At 36.3% G+C, this 18,200-nt stretch overlaps 1 protein-coding gene across 1 annotated transcript in view; it reads left to right on the top strand.

The window, feature by feature from the left end:
• The window catches only part of HNMT (histamine N-methyltransferase), a 36,923-nt gene that overhangs the window by 14,986 nt on the left and 3,737 nt on the right, over nucleotides 1-18,200 (top strand). Inside the window, exons 4-6 of the mRNA XM_011354476.2 lie at nucleotides 8,161-8,268; nucleotides 9,307-9,437; nucleotides 15,482-15,575. Of these exons, the coding sequence (XP_011352778.1) occupies nucleotides 8,161-8,268; nucleotides 9,307-9,437; nucleotides 15,482-15,575 (333 nt within the window). The remainder of the gene's footprint in view (nucleotides 1-8,160; nucleotides 8,269-9,306; nucleotides 9,438-15,481; nucleotides 15,576-18,200) is intronic.

Raw genomic sequence — 18,200 nt, 5'->3', positions numbered from 1 at the left:
AGCAGCTGGACCTTAGGCCGGGTTGTTTTGTTTTGTTTTGTTTTAATATCACCAAAGATCAAGCATCTCATTCTAACCATTCATTCTGGTTCTTGGAATTAATCTGAAAAAATTAAGATTTTCACATAAAAAATTGTGGTTCATTGCTAGGTGCTTCATAATAGCAAAAAATTAAAACTAAGTATAACTATAAAACTATATATAAAAATATATAGCCATATACAAATATATAGTCCTATATCTACATGTAAATGTATACATTTATATATTTTATATCATATGTAAAAAGTTAATAATTAAATAATTTATCGCACATGTTTTTAGAGAATATAGTGTCATTGCTTCAAATAACACATTCAAATAAATTTTGATATATTCATGGTTTAACTCTCAAATGAGAAAGTCAAAATAATCTATACACATAATGATCTCACGTGGGTAGACTAAAGAAAATTATTTGCTCAAAGGAAAAAAGAAAAAAGCTTAGGAGGAAATAAACCAATCTTTCCTTTTGTTTTCTCTAGTAGTGAGATATTTATATTCTACCTTATACTTTTGCCTGTGTCTCAAGTTTTCAATAGCATTAATTTTATAGCCAAGGAAAAATAAACCCAATTTAAACTATAATTTTATAGTTGATGAGAGATGGTGGTAAAGAGTAGACTCACTGGCTTCTGACAGTTTCTTCAGCTATTCGAGTGATGCCCAAAGCACTGTTCTGACACATATGTTTTCATGGCAATTTTCTTTTGGCCATTTTTCACCAGTAATAGTATCATACCTGTACAAATGCTTTAAAAACGATCTCACCTGTCTTGTAGCTTAGCAGAGCTTTTTTTCTTCAGATCCCATAGATTCTTTTATGCCTGCTCCAGGTACAGGTTAGCCATGATGCTGAGGGTGAGGGTGACGTTGATCAAAGGAGTAATGGTTGGTCTGCATTTCTTGCATCTTATTCCACAAGGACAACAGACTCTTGGACTCTACTCACATTAGGGTATAAACGACAAATACTTTTCTTCAGAATCATTTGCATTTTAACCATTGTTAATGTGGTAGGCCAACTGAGTGAAGCACAGAAAAGAGACTGTGAAGGTTATTTGAGAAAGTGAGCCTGCGAGATGGTGCGAGAGCATGCAAAGCAAGTGCATGCACACTGATATTGATGAAATCACCAACTACGTGATTATTTTGGACTATTTTTGTGGGTTCAAGTATTCTCATCTTCTAAATCCTGTCATTAGGCATGAAAAAGGTAGGAGAATGTTAGCACTTCATTAAGGGTAACTGAATATAACTTTTAAACACTACAATATTGTATATATGTCATTTACCTCTCTTTTTATGTATGTGCCAAAGCAGCAATGAAGTATCTGTGTTTAAAGTTTATAAATTAAAAGTTAAGGCAAAATTCAGTCTTTTCTAAGTTGTCTGTCAAATATCTCTACACTTTAGTGTTCAGTACTCTTTGGAGCATTTTCTCTAACTTTGTATTTCATAGAACATTTCCGTAGCATAGCTTTTCTTAGGCTTCCTGCAGCTGCAAAGCATTCAGGCAGTATTGTTCCTGGGCCAACAGCCAGAACACAGAGAAAAGCAAATGGCAATGCCCTTTTGACTCAGAATTTATATTTATAATCTCCTTCCTGAGACCCTACTGTTATTTTAATATTCTACTCTTATTTTCCCATACTGACAGAACTGCCTCTATACTGAAGCACCCAGGATGGGGAAAAGAGAGAAAGAGAGAGAGAAGAAAAGAGAGGGAGAAAGAAGAAAAGAACTGATCTTATCAAGAATCTTCTATCTTTTGCACTACAGCTCAAAATTAGATTATTCTTACTCTGGTTGCAAACCCATAACAAATTATTTTTCATCACTAGGCACAGAGTTATCTGGGCAATTTTTCTCTCTAGAAACAATTTTTTTGTGTGTGTGCCTGATGTTGTAGTAGAGGGAACAAGGAAGATAATAATCTTAATGCAACATATAACAGATTAAAAATTTCCTGCTGACAATCTAAAGAATTCACATGTATTTTGATACGAGAAATGAATCAAGAATAGATGGAAATCAAATGGCAGGAGATAGCTCAACAGTCTTTAATCCTCCATTTTCTTGACCTGCAGATTTTCTCATTTGGAGAAGCCCCAGGGTTCTCAAGTTGGGATTCATTTTTCAGTTAATGTAGGCTCAGTCAAAAGGAGAAGCCATCATGAATACATGATGAGTGTTCTTCCAAGTTGTTACTTTATTATGGAGCCGTCTATTTAGAAAGGTAAATTTTCATTTCCTTCATTCCCAGTCTCTCTCAGCCTTCTCTAAAATGCCACCTTTTTCATGACGTGTACTTGACCACCCAATTGAAAATCACAAAGGCACTCGTCATGTCTTCCTCTTGCTCCTTTTTCCCTTGGTTTTCTCCATGGGACTTACTGCCATCTGTAAAGATTAGATGTTTTGGTCTGTTTTATTTGTTGCTCTATCTCCAGTGATTAGAACCTAGCATTTAGTAGGTGCTCAAAAATATTTGTTGAATTAATGTATAATAGCTTCAGTTTATTGAGTAATAACTATATATCATGGACTATGGTAAATTATTTTCATATAACGCCTCTAACCTTTACAGTGGCCTTGTAGCATAGGCCATATTATCTCTAATTTACAGATATGCAATTTAAAGAGCAGAGAGATATTAAATTTGCATAAGGTGATTTGAGTGAATATTATATTTGAGTTGAGTTTTGTCTCTATAACCTTTAACTTCCATTTTCATATTTTGTTCCATTCTTAATCAAATGACCTTGGATTTCAAGCAAAAAATGCAACATTCCTCTGCTGTCTCATTAAACATATCCTTGAAATTCGGGGAGTGGAGAAAAGTTGTCTAGAAGATGAGATTTCCTCTTCCTCCTCCACTGCCCTCTTTGTTTTTTAACTTTTTATAAGTTCTACCGTCAGGGACATCAGTTACATGTCCATCTTTAAATATAGACATGATGCATTTAAAATATGGCTTCATATGAAAGCAAGATATTATAACAAAAATATCTGTCTGTGAAATTAAGTAAAACACTCAACATAGCCCAGAAAAGAGGTGAGAAGTCATTCTATAGTTGTGGTTGATTTGAGGAAGAGGGTGGTACAAAGGAAAGAGATTTGCAAGAAAGAAGATTTTTAAAATTTAGTTTTAACTTTCCAAATCAAAAGGTTAGCTTATTCTGTTTGATAGAAAATAGCATTGGAGTGGACAGCACAACAACAAAAATAATCCACAGTCCAGCCTAATAGAAAACAATTTTTGATTGATGCTTAGTTGACACATGTCTGGGTTTTCCTAACCTTGCTCAAGTTCTACATATTGATAAATTGAGAAAATCAGTTATGTCATCATAAAATGCACAGACTCCAAAATTATTAATTTGCTTTGGTAGTCAAAAAAGAGAGAGAGGAGAAGAGGAGAACAGAGGGGAGGGATGAGGAGGAGAGGGGAGGGAGCAAGAAAAGGAAGATGGTATATTGGAATAGAGTTGTTTAATCATAATTTTTCAATTTGTCACAGGAAACTTTGCAGATTTTGTTCCAAAAGTTTACAGGGAAACACATAATAAGGCTTTAGTTAACACAAAGAACTGTTGGCATTTATGTATCTAAAGGCTTAGGATGTCAAAATAAGTAGTCTGCACTCATCAGAATTATGATTATACAATGCCTAATGAGAAACCATATGTGAAAGGAGAGTGACTGTAAATGAACATATATTGCCTTATTCTACTTAAATGTTGTTTTCTGGATCTCAAAGTCAAGTTTCCCAGATAGCTTTCCAGTATACAATAAAAGCAGGCTGCTGGCTTCCATACTTTTGTTTATCTCTGAATTTGCTCAGAATTTCTGAATTATTTGATTGACTCATTTCTAGTTTACTTTCCCCTATTCTTTTGGCACATTAGTTTGGCTCATGTGCTCTCTAGAATAATTTATAGAGTGCTAATGCCTGATACTGGAGCACATTCATATTACAGCTTCTGCTCAGAAGGGTTCAGTTGAGAAAGAACAAATTGTTTCCTCCACCACTCCCTCTTTTTTTGTCGTTCAAATCTCTTAACTGTTAGTTCATGGTACTATAGGATCTGATAGCCCTTCATATGCTTTTCAATGACTGATGCTCAGAATACCATTTTAGCATCTTTGATGCTGTTTTAAAAACTCATTGGAATCAAGCCTTTGCTAGTGAATAAAATAGTGAAGTAAAGCAATAATTTAGATCAGGGAACACAAGAAGGTTTTATCTGTCTTACCAACTCCAGTCAATTGATGGGCAGTTTCTGTCTCAAGGACTCTGACACTACTTCCAGGCTCTGGGGGAAAGAGTATCAAGGTAATTAGTCATGTGTGGAAGTGTTCGAGATACATAAAATTTAGTCAGATTAAGTGAGGAAGTGAGGGGACAGTAATCCTGGCAGAGGAGAAAACATGAGCAATGGACAAGAACATGGAAGAGCATGATGTATATGGGGAGAGAGGAGAGAGACAGGAGTGCAAATGTAAGAAATTTGGAGTTCCTGGAACCAGAAGTTTCAAAATAAGAAGTTGTGAGAGATGAGAATAAGGAAGCAGGCAGAGTGGTCTATGCTCAGTTAAAGGAGCTTAGACTTTCCCCAGTTGATTAGTCATTAGACAGTTTTAAGCATGGAAACGATGGGATTGCTTAGCTTAGAGTTTTGAATGTTTGTTGTAGTGATGCCTTTGAGGAAGACAAAGTTCAGAAGAGATAGGCTGAAGTTTTAGGACATTGTTGCAGTATTATAAGAGATAGATAATTTGGGCCTGAACAAGGGTATTGCCAGTAGGGACGGAAAAGAGAAAGTGAAAAAAAAAAAAAATAGCAGGAAAACGTGTAGATGGCCAGGGAGAGGATGAAGAAAAGAGCAAAGCTTGGGTGACTGGATGGATACTGAACAGTCTAGGTAAATGTATCAAGAAAATATATATAACTAAATGCTAAATGTTTAGACTAGGTTGTAATACTATAGAACATCTGAACTACCTTGCTATTGATTCTCTTTTTGTTGAGGAAGAAATTCAGATAAATCATTTTTAAAAATTCATATCTCTTATTTTTTAGGAGTACTAGAAAGCAAACTATGTAGGATATGAGACCAAGGGAATATTATCTTATAGGAGCTCTCTATCTCTACCTGTCTGTCTATCTCACTCACAATAAGAAGTAATGCAGTCCATTATAAATAACAAACGTACCACTGAAAATAAGTGCCTTATGGCATGGTGGCATTACTTATTGTCAAACCCAAGATACTTTTAAGAATGAGAGTTGGAGTACTTTTACCAAGAACAAAGGTAAAAGAATTAAAATTATTGTAACTTTTTGAAATATTTATTGAACAAGTTGTTTTATTATATTTGCTTATTTATCAAAGTTCTTTTAAAAACCTATTTTTGAAAATAAAATTCTAATAATAATATTTTATTAAAAAAATAAAACCAGATAGGACACCTGCACAATGAACATCAAGTGGAACTGTCCCTAGCAAACAGGAAATATGGTCACCTGACTTATGAAGTCAGAAATGGATTTGATGTGCTAACTCCTGAGGAAATAGTTTTATTGTCTCTTCTTGTTGTTCATTCATTTCTGTTAGGGATCCAGCAGTGAATGCACAGATGGTTCTTGTCCATACATGGGCTCACACTCTAGAGGTTGTTATCAGACATGGTTTCCGTGTCTCAATTGCAGTTCTAGCGTTGTGACCTCTGTCACTGCCCTAGGAGAAGGTACTGGCTGGTTCTATGGCAGAACATTCTGGTTTGTTGGGAAAGTGACAAGACAGGAACATAGCCTGGGAATGTGCTAAATACATTCTGTCATTTGCATGGATCCAAAGTGTTGGGGTCCAAGTTAATGGAAGAAGAGCTCATTAAGCTCCAGGGGAAAGGATTGCATTTCAACTATCTGAATTGATCCTCAAAATTGATATATGTATTTTTTTAATTTAAAATACATGGCTATGCTGATAGAAGCAAGAACAGAGCTGTTGGTTTCTGGTCCTTTGGGGCAAGCTAGAATCTCTATACTTCTCATTAGCCGGGAGATTTTCTTATCAGCCTTTGCGTTAGTTATTTTATTTACCCTTCAAAAATAGTTACTTAGAAAATTAAAAAAAAAAAAATCTTCTTATGTCCTTATAGTATTTGGTATCCTCCTATTTCTTAGTATGAAATAGAAGAAACATTTTAGTCAGACAGATGTGCCTTTTGTGTTTGGGAATTATCTTGTGGAGTTTGTGATAGCACTGTGGTCAGGATTAAATGAGGTGTTTGAAGTAAAATGCCTAATATAGTTTTGACAAATAGTAGGTGGCCCATAAATGTCAGCTGGAATCATTAAGAAAAAAATTAAAGGTTTCATGTTTGGGTCAGTTTGGAAGAAAAGTATCACATGGTGTCCTTAACCTTCCATTTCAGCTTTCTTCCCACTCCTTCTTCTTATTTCCATACTGTCTCCTATTACCAATACTTGGGGCTCTCGTTATATGTTTAGACTCCCCTCTTTTCCTACACTAGCATATTCTGTTCCTGATTTATCTGCCTCAGCTTATTCATTCTAGACCTCCCAGCCTTGTGATCTGTTTTTGTTGCCTGCCATATCTAACCTTGAAAAGGTTCTTTTAATGTAATTTATGCCAAAACATTAAAGATTAACATCATTTTAATATGCTAGTCTTGCCAGCACATAGGTATATTTTAGTGAAGATGTCAACATCATAACCTAAAAGAATAAAAATATAAAACTTAAGTTGGAGGCATCAGTAATAAGGAGAGAAGACATATTTCTAAAGAGAGGGAGTCAATAACAATAAAATGAACAATTCACATTTATTGGGTGCCAACTCTATCTTGTGCTGCATTTTATATGCATTGCCTCATGTAACCCTCATAACCAATAAATTATGTGCTATTATTGCTATTTTTCTAATGAGAAAAATACAACTTGGAGGGATAAAGCAAATTGCCAAAGATCATTAACACCTAGTAAGTGGAGAGGATAGATTTGGACTCAAGTTCATCCAGCTTACCACCATCTTTCTCATGCAATCACTTACAGTCTAAATTTTCATCAGGGCAGGTATCAATGTCTCTTCTTATCATTTGCTAGCGCCTAGTGCAGTGTCTGGCACATAGTAAACAATCAATAGTTGGTGCTTGAATTGATGCATAAATATCTATTCTGCCATAACCTCCTCTCCATTTACCTCTCTGGTATCACCTCTTTCTTGGAGGTCCTGCCTTGCCTAATATTCCAAAACTCTGAACTGCCAGCACTCCCACAGATACTGTTCTGCTTTCTGACCTCATACCTCCATCTTCCTGTCCCCTCTACCTGCAATTCTCATTGCCTCAGAAGTATCTGGGTTAATTACCACTTACCCTATAACGCAGAGCTCAAGAGTGCTCTTCTTCCATTAAGCTCTCCATCTCTCTGGTCCCTCTTCCTATTCTCTCCCTCATTCTTTTCCTCTTCCCACCTCAGTCGAACCCAGTCGAAGTTCTTTCCATTAGGCCATAGTGTTTTTGAAGGCAGGTGTCTGACGTATTTTCATATCCTCTTTTGTACCCCACATATTTTGCATCTGACATGTTTTTTGGTATGCTTCTAGCCTAGCCTAGTTTATTCTAAGGTGCATTTATATATATATGCACCTTAGAATAAATAATGCACCTTAGAATAAATATATATATTAACATCTGTGAATTGGGGATAATACATCTTCCAGTTAATGATATCTTAAAATTATAATTATAATTGATGGTGGTTTTTTTCTGACTTAGCGGTACAAAAGGAAGAGTTGATTGCATCTTATAACTGATGACATCTTAGCTTTAATGTAATACGATAATAGATATTGCATGAACAAATGAATGAATGAATAGCAATCATAGCCCTCCTCAAATAACACTATTATTCCTACTTACAACCTAGCTGTTCTGCATCATAGCCAATGTGGCATGGGAAGAGTTGAGCATTATTTTTTATATATGATGGGCTTTCCTAGTAAAACTAAGACAGATAAACTAGCTCAAATTATTCTTAATTATTTCTTTCTGGACCGATTTGATTCATTCCCTATGCTTGTATTCTAGGTGAAATTGATCTTCAAATTCTCTCCAAAGTGCAGGCTCAATACCCAGGAGTTCACATCAGTAATGAAGTTGTTGAACCAAGCACTGAACAAATCGCCAAGTACAAAGGTACCTATAACCCCTGGTGCTGTATGTCAAATTCTATCCTGAAAGGCTTGCCATCCCAATTTGTCCCTTCAGTCATTAAAAACATAGTTACTTGGGATGTTCTTTGTAATCTTATTGGGAGGAGAACCTAATCAATTTATTTTCTTGACAGGCATAACTAAAAATCTCAGAATATGAAGAGTGAATAATTGAACTTTTTTTACAGACTCTCCATCCATTCGCTGGTCATCAACTACTATTTTTGATGTTTATTCTCAGAGACAGTCATTAATTCATTCAGAAATATTTATTCAGAATCCCTGTCCTTAAAGAGCTTATGTTTAATGGGTGATAGCAAGATTTTGCAAACTTTTTCTGAAAAACTCCAAATAGTCTTAAATATTTTAGACTTAGAAGGCCATACGATCTCTGTCACAACTAATCGACTCTCCTATTGTAGCACAAAGGCAGCCATAGACAACACATAAACTAAGAATTTTGGTATGTTCCAATAAAATTTATTTATAAACACTAAATTTGAATTTTATATCATTTTCACATATAGTGAAATAATATTCTTTTGATTTTGTTCAACCATTTAAAAATGGAATGACATCAGATATGAAAGACAGAAGCATGATGTCAAGAAGCAAAAAGTATGTTTTTAGCATGCAGTTCATTTAAAAGTAGGTAGTGTGCAAGATATGGGCCATGGTTTGCTGACTTCTGGGTTACAGAATCATATCATCTGTTCCACATCAGTTTTCCATTGATAAAATCCTTCAGTTTATTTCCTATTAATACTTAGGTAATGTAACCTATGTTTGATCAGGGTGCTCATACTTATTTCTTATTGACTCTTTCTTTCATCTCTAATTTCATTTAATACTAGAAAAAAAATCAAAATTAATCTCTGGTCTTCCAGAGCTACATAAAAAAAGAAAATGTGCTTTATATCTGTTATGTATATAACACTGATTACATTAAAATTCTAAATGGAAATGGGTTTCACATTTGCAATTAAAATTGATGGTGTGCCACCTCTTCTCTGTATTTCAGAGTTTGTAGCCAAGTCATCAAACCTCGAGAACATAAAGTTTGTTTGGCATAAAGAGACATCATCTGAATATCAAAATAGAATGATAGAGAAAAAAGAACTTCAGAAGTGGGACTTTATTCATATGATTCAGGTAAGAAATATTTATTGTTATATACACTCATAAAGAAGATTTTTCAGAAATATGTATGAAGAGTGCGTAATAGTCTAACTTTAGAAAAAAAACAACAGCTTCTGGTTAAGATAGCGAAGTAGTTAAATGCTGTGTTTGCCTCCTCTCGCAACCACTAAACAGAACAACCATCTCTGGGAGTCACCGAGAGTCTGGCTGAACAGGAATCCTACAACTTGGGACACACAGAAGAGACCACCTCAAGATGGTAGAAGGGACAGAGGTGCAAAACAGGCTGGTCCCACACCCACCTGTGGCAGTTGAGAATTGGGAGAAATATCTCAGCTACAGTGGTCCCCTGGAAGAGTGAGGGGTCCTGGCCACACACTGAGCTTCCCAGCCCAGGGTTCCAGTGCTGGAAAGAGAAGTCCCCACTGTGAAAAACAGCAGAGTTTGTGGCTGAGTGAAACACAAGGCTGAAGGAGTAGCAGACTTTCTTCTTAAGGGGCCTGTGTGTACACTTACTTAGTGATAGACTCACTTTCTCTGAGCTCCAGCGCTGGGGCGGCAGCTTGAAAGGCTCCAGTGACATATGGGGAGGAATTGAGTTGTCTAGCTTTAGGGCAAGGGCTAGAAGTGTGGCTTTCTTCCAGACAGAAGTGCTGGCAGAGGCCATTGTTCTTTTGTTGAGCCCTCTCCCGTCAGGCTTACTAACCCAGGCAGCCACCATATCTGAGTCTCCATCAACATAGCTAACACAGTTTGCCCTGCCCTGGTGATTTCCTGAAACCAGGCCCCTTCCAACATGCAGGCCCACCCAAAACCACTTCCAGTGGAATTTCCATACAAAAATCCTGTCCTGGCTCATGCAGAGGACTTTCCTAAAATCTCTCAAAGGTTTACAAACCCCAAACAAGCACTATCTGGCCTTAGCATACTCCGTACCTCTTGCTGAGCAGCTTTAAGCTAGTGCAAGTGGCAGCTGGCCTTGGTTTGTGGCTTGGCCTTTTGAGGCACATCCTAGCCCAGCATGGGTTGTGGCCATCTGTGGATTGCTTGGTGGCTCATGCCACGTGGCCCTGGGCAGGGCACAGGCCATGGTAAACTTGGCCTGTGGCAGTGCCCCTCCCAGAAGGCCATATCCACTGGCCAGCTTTAGTCTTGAGCCTGAGCATCTCTTAGAAAATGATACACCCAAGGGGTAGACTGAGCCCTGCTAAAGTGTATCAGCTCCTGCATAAAAGCTCCTCCACTGTAGTCACCCTCAAGTCCTCACAACCAATCAGCCTAAAGGTCAATTCCTCCCATTGACATGCAAATAGCAACCAAAGCTGAACTACAACAGGAGGGCACACACAACCCATACCAGGGACATACCTGGAGTGCCTGGCTCAGGTGACCAGGGAAGACTGGACCACTGGGATCCACAGTACACCTACTACATAAGGCCACTCTACTAAGACTGGGAGACATAGCAGCCTTACCTAATACATAGAAACAAACACAGGTAGGCAGTCAAAATGGAAAGACAAAGAAGCATATCTCAAATGTATGAACAGAACAAAGCTTCTTTGTTCAGAAAAAGAACTGAACAAAATGGAGACAAGCAATCTACCCGATGCAGAGTTCAAAACACTGGTCATAAGGATGCTCAATGGACTTAGGGGAAGAATAGATGAACTCAGTGAGGACTTTAACAAAGAGATAGAAAACGTGAAAGTGGAGATAAGAAACAAAAGAACCAGTCAGAATTAAAGAATATAATAACTGAAATGAAGACTACCTTAGGAGGAATTAGCAAAGATTTGATGACGTGGAGGATCAAATCGGCAATTTAAAAGAAATGATATCAGAAAACATCAAATTAGAACAGTAACAAGAAATGAGAATCCAAAAAGATGAGGATATTTTAAGGGACCTCTGGGACAATATCAAGCATACTACCATTTGTATCCTAGGGATACCAGAAGGAGAAGAGAGCGAGAAATTAAAAATCTATTCCAAGAAATAATGACTGAAAACTTCTTTAACCTGGTGAAGGAAATAGACTTACAAGCCCAGGAAGTACAGAGTCCTAAACAAGATGAACCCCAAGAGGCCCACACCAAGACACATCATAATTAAAGTGCCAAAGGTTAAACACAGAGAATCTTAAAAGCAGCAAGAGAAAAGTAATTAGTTACCTATGAAGAAGCTTCCATAGGACTGTCAGCTGATTTATCAATAGAAATTTTGCAGGCCAGAAGGGATTGGCACCAAATATTCAAAATGATGAAAAGCAAGGACCTACCCAAGATTACTCTACCTAGCAAAGTTATCACTGAGAATCAAAGGACAGATAAAGGACTTCCCAGGTGAGAAAAAGCAAACGGAGCTCTTAACCACCAAACCAGTATTACACAAAATGTTAGAAGAACTTCTTGAAGAAAAAGAAAAAAAAAGGTAAAAAATATGAATAATAAAATAGCAATACTACATACCTATCAACAATTACTCTACATGTAAATGGATTAAATGCTCTAATCAAAAGATAAGGTGGCTGAATGGATAAGAAAACAAGACCCTTACATATGCTGCCTATAAGAAACTCACTTCAGATTGAAAGACACACATAGACTGAAAGTAAAGGGCTGGAAAAAGATATTTCATGAAAACGGGTACAGACAAACAAAGAAAAAGCTGGGGTTAGCAATAGTTATACCAGACAAGGAAGGACCTAGTAATCCTACTTCTGGGTATTTATCTGAAGAAACCCAAAACTCTACTTCGAAGGGACATGTGAATCCATGTGTTCATTGCAGAATTATTTATTTATAGTAGCCAAGATATGGAGGCACTCTGAGTGTCCATCAATGGATGAATGACTAAAAAAAAGGTGGTATATACACATATACACACAATGGAATATTACTCAGCATAAAAAAGAATGAAATCTTGCTATCTGCAACAACATGTATGGACCTAGAAGGTACTGTGCTGAGTAGAGTAAGTCAGACAGAGAAAGACAAATACCATATGGAAAATAGAGAACAGAATAAACAAACAAAAACAGAAACAAGCCCATAGATACAGAGAGCATTTTGATGGCCGTCAGATTGGGGGGGGGGCGGTTAGGAGGATGGGTGAAGCAGGGAGGGGATTAGAGGTACACATTGGTAGTTACAAAATAGTCATGGGAATATAGAGTATAGCATGGGGAATTCAGTCAGTATTATTGTAATAATTATGTATGGTGTCATATGGGTACTAGATACTGGATTATTCAAGGTGATCACTTCATAAGTTACATAAATGACTAATCTCTGTGTTGTACACCTGAAACTAATATAATATTGTATGTCAACTATAATAGAAAATATACAAATATAAAAAATAAAAATGACAATCTGATTTCAGATTTTATAAGTGAGCATATTCAAATAGAGGATAAAGATGTTGATAAAACTAAGAATTTCTCTGTAACATTTAAAAAGCCAGTTTGCTCCACTCAAAATACTTCCAGTTATTGATTTTTTTTTCAAATGGCTTAAGTAATTTTGTGTCGAGTCCAGCAAGTGGTAAATCCTGCCACGTCCAGCACGGCTCTGGAAAATAAACCTGAGTGGGAATGGTGGGAGATTAAGAAAAGAAGGAAGACAGAAAGCTGGGATCAAGAGGTCCACTATCCACTGATGAAGGAGTAGTGGCCCAGTTTTATTTTTGCAAGCTGCTTTTGTACAAGAGCATATGCAATTGCCAACTAAAATAAGATTATCCCCACCCAACCTACACACCCTGCTATAATCTTTTGCATTTCTGTCTGCTCATCCCTGCCTCAGGAGTGACACCAGGTTGTTCTCTGATCAGTTTGTACTTCCCCATTCTTAGGAGGGTTCCTAGAGGTGAGGCAATCCTTGGTTGACCTCACAGACTGTAAGGACCTTGTCAGCTTGCAATCCGCTCTCCACAATTTTGTAGGACTGAAAGTTCATAGATAATTTGACAGTAGAGTCTAACATATTGTAACACAGTTCAATAGCTCTCATGGTCTAGATGGACCAATGTCTCAGAGTTTTTCTGTATCCTCTTGCTTTTGCCTTCTGTTGATAACCTGGTTAGTGTGCTTGTGACAAAAGGGGCAGGTTAGATGGTTCTTCAGGTCACAAAAAATTATTAATGTCAGTTAGTCCTTCAGTAGGAATTTATTTCCATGGTCTAGCACCAACAGTGTATTTCTTGGAAAGGTAGTGACTATTCAGTAGATGGTATGGGGACATATTTCTGGACACCATACAGGTATATAGGCATCCTTTAGAAGATGTATATATAATAGAAATAGCACAGTTAACAAGATGCTTCTTACTTTCTATACTCTACAGTACAGTCACCCCAAAGGAATAAACTTGAAAAAAATCAAAGGAAGAAAAGACTCCAAGATAGAGATATTTAGGCAATGCTGCATCTCTGCTTTGTTAGCTGATAAAGTCTCTTACCTGTGAGGAGTGGTTAACATTGCCCAGAAGCCTGTGATGTTTCTCTGTTAAACTTCCTTTCTCACCTGCTCCTATCACTATTTCATAGCTCCCTCTCTCTCCTTATACTTCCATAGCCCTTCCCCACCACTCATTCCCAGCTGATGACCTCATTCCATACTGTATAGGAAAAAGAGAAACCATCAGATGGAAACTCATCTTTTTTCACTCTCCAAATTTACAAACATAGCTGCAAGTGTACTCACCATCTCTTTCTTTCATATTATTACAAAAGCCTCTGTTTATCTAAAGCCAATCCCTTCACTTATGCTCTGGGTCTTTACCTGTTATAAAATTTTACAGCTTCAGTGATCATTCTCCTATTTCTCTTAAAGCTTCCATGTTTGGTCTGTCTTATAAGAACTCTGCTTCCTCTGTTCCTCTCTTCCTGTCTGTACTCTGTATTTTTTCTGTGCTATGTCTCTGTCTCTTCATTGTTCCCTGTAGTCCTAACACTCCCATGACATTCTTTCGATTTAATATTCACTGTCAACTGCAAAGAATCTCAGGGTCTATTAGGCCAAATTTCTAAGTATCTACTATGACCCACCTCCTCTTTTTTCACTAGGTCATGTCATAGATTTTTAGCCATTTTATGGATTAGCTAGCTGTATCTGCCTACCTATGTATGGTCCCTGTAGTGAATTGCATAGAATGATCTGATACCAAATATGGTCCCTGAGGCATCATAGGCCATGTGCAGGTCCATTTTATTTCATTCATTCAAGTGAGAGGGGCAGAGCTTAATTGTTTTTGTTTTAGGCAATAAATTCCATCATGGGAATCTATAGAATATGGAATTCTTGTCCAAAGGAGATGAAAATGAGGTATAAGAAGTAAGTGTCTGTGGAGGTAGAATCTAGGAATACAAGCCCTTAGGGAAAATTTTTCACTGCCAATGTATAATCCCAAGCTCTATCTGTGTTGGGTGGCAAGGCGTCTCCTTTCACTTCACCAGAGATGGTCCAGAATTATTCAAAAAGGGTGGACTTACTCCTAGCATCTTGTGACCAAGGATATAACTTCATGCCTAATCCGGTCCTTTCTTAGAGAATCAGTGAACATCAGAGTCTGTAACATTTTCTGTTATTTAGAAAAAAAAGCATCTGGGAGCATATGGTGAAGTTAGTGCAAAGGACTTAATTTTAAAGCAGCGTTCCAGAGCTCAGGTCTGTCGTTACGGTGCCAGCACCATTTTCTCCCAGAAGAACTACAATTCACAATATATAAAGTAAACATAGAATCACTGCCTCCATGTGGAGTGGAGACTAAGTGTCTCCAGCTATAAATGTCTGTGTTATTAAAGCCAGAAGAGTAAATTTAAAACTATTTGGCTCTAGTTCAGCAATTAACATAGTTTTCCTTTCTTCAAATGTTTTCTCACATTATTATTCCACCTCTCCATATAATATCTTTAACTTTTAAATTTCTTAAGTGTTTTGTTGAGTAAAATCTACTCAATTTGAAAATCAAACTTTCTGGTGAGTATCTACTCCAAGCATCAAAGACATTGAAATACAAAAGTGTCTCATTTCTCTTTTCCTTCATTTCTAGATGCTGTATTATGTAAAAGACATCCCAGCTACCTTGAAATTCTTCCATAGTCTCTTAGCTTCCAATGCTAAGATTCTTATTATTCTTGTGTCAGGTAAGTTATTTTCATTCAGCCTGAATTTTAAAACAGCAGTAGTGCACATATGAATAGATGCATGCGTTTGAAGGCCATTTTAGGAAAGTCCTTCACAACAGCTCTCAATTTAGGGAGTCTAATAGAATTAAATGTCTACTTACTTCTTCATCCTGGGGAAATTTGTTATTATCTATATAAAATTATTTTTTACGTAACATAGAGCAAATACAACTGTTAGGAATTTTTCAATGAGACTAAAAATATTAACTGTTTCTGTTTACCTCTTTTCTTTTTTTGGTCCCTTGAATATCTCTTTCCCTTCTGTCATATTTATTAATAAATAAAGCTTTAAATATTTTGGATGCCATCATATTGACTAATTTGTAATTCTAGAGCCATTATCAATATTGTTCATTATAAGTTTTCTCAAATAACTATCAAAAATGGTTCACTTGTTTTGCATTGTATTTTTAAAAGAACACATTTGACCCTGTCATGTTGCTTCCTGGGATATAATAAGTACCACACAGAGAATGTGAGTAAACATGTTAGCAAATGAAACACTGACATTGTTGAATTCATTAATGCATTACTTCTTTCATACAGCAATCTTTATGGACTGGACACACAGTACTAGGCAGATTGATTCCAGATACATAACACAATCTGTTTTCTTAAGTTTATACCAGACCCCATCGTCAAAAAACATATGTCACAAAATTCATTTATCCTTAAATATGAAGAATGACTTTAAAGATGGCAAACATGGCTGTTGCCTGTAATCCTAGGTTTGAACTCATGTGAGATTTTGGCAAATGAGAGCTCCTATACACAACCTCTTCCCAAGGAAACATTTCGATATACTATTTTTATCTCTGTTTAGTTAAAATTACTCATTTATGTGGGAAGGTTCTGTCTTCCTATTTAGAAGGGCTTATGTAAACTGGCTGCTTCCTACTAACCTCTCTAAATTAGGACACTTGGGTAAAGCACTTTGTATTGCATTTAGGAACGCATAAGTAAATTTAGTTATTAATATTGAAGGCAGTCTATTCTTAATAATCTGTATCAATAATACAGAAAAAGTGTTGCAGGCAGAAACAATGATTCATCCAGAAATAATACGTTTGATTTTAGAACACATTTAATATCAATAGCAGGTCCACTCATATTTATATTTGGTTTATTCCTAAGTATTTTCAGAGGTATTTGAGTCTCGGAAGGCAGCTTTCTATGAGTAAATGTCCACCAATAAGAAGAAGCCAGCGCAAGATTTAGAAGTGACATGAGCAGTCTACAAGCAACTGAGAATTGACTTAGTGCCCTTATGAATACAGTATTCTGCTGGCTATATCATGAATAAATTAATACAATCCATGGCTTATTGGCATCAAGAAATGTACAAACCAAAATAGGCCCAGTGAAATTTGTGATGATACATGAAGCAAGAATGCTGAGGCATGTCTTGGCTGTGTGAACTTGAGTCTAAATTGATTCAAAAGCTATTTATAGATAATCATACTTACATTATAGTGCATCTCTGCATATATATGATTCATTTATACTATTATATATACTTTCATGGGAAAAATCAAAGACAGTAAAGGCTGAAAAATCAGTTTGCTTTTTTAAAAAAAAGTATTTTGAGTCAAATATTATTCAGTCAGTGTGGTTTGATGGTGGAAGTATTTCACTAACTTTTTCAGTATGTAATTCATAATTCTTCATCACTGCACACAGCACAGGAGACAGGTATCCCAAAGAAGGAACCTTGTTAATACTCTTCCTAGATGTAAGCATGCAATAATAACAGTTGTTGAATTATTAAATAGACTCTCTATTACCAACTTTCCTTTATCATATACGCTTCTTTATTAGATGATATTTCTTCTTAAAAAAAAACGCTTATCAAAAGGAGAAAACAGATTTAGGTATTTTATTTTGGACTTTCACTTGTCTCCTAAGGCTAAAAGTCATAGCTTTATTGCCTCTATCATGAGTTATTAAGTAAAGAAATTAAATATAAGTAACAAAAGTTAAAAATAAAACCACCTTGTTCAATACGGTTTCCTTTGCAATTAAAGAAAATATTCTACCTGAAAAGGAAAATAAAATTGTCAAATATGTTTATCTTTGTCATCAACTTAGTGTAACTTGAATGTCTCCACATTCCCCACTTTACAGGCTTATCCTTAACTCATAAAATGCAGAATAAATGACTGGAGCTCTCATTCCAAGTAACCTGGGTGGTTTTTCACTTGCCCTGTGACTCCTGAGGATTCCTGGGGGTCATGCTTATATACTCCTGTTGGTTGCCAGCTACTGTTTCCCCCAAATTTCCACTCCTAGTTCAACTTTTGCTTTATTACCAAATCTTGCTTAAGGGAAGAGATTTCTTCTGTGTTCCTAAGTATCCATTACAGAACTAGGCCAGCTCAGTAAATAGTCATTTAATTATAACAAGCAGAAGTTCCTGACTATGAAGGTAAAAGATTTGATTTGGGGATAAAAAGAAGAGAAATAAGAATAAGAGGTGCATCCCACACTAAAATGATGTCAGTGACATGTTTTTCTGTAAATGTAGTGCCAGGTATTAGTTGAATGGGTTGTTAATTAACATGAAGTCTCTCTTAAGAGAAGTTA

Source organism: Pteropus vampyrus, unplaced genomic scaffold, assembly GCF_000151845.1.
Source record: "Pteropus vampyrus isolate Shadow unplaced genomic scaffold, Pvam_2.0 Scaffold17, whole genome shotgun sequence".
Classification (NCBI taxonomy): Eukaryota; Metazoa; Chordata; class Mammalia; order Chiroptera; family Pteropodidae; genus Pteropus; species Pteropus vampyrus.
This window is presented reverse-complemented; position numbering and strand designations above follow the sequence as displayed.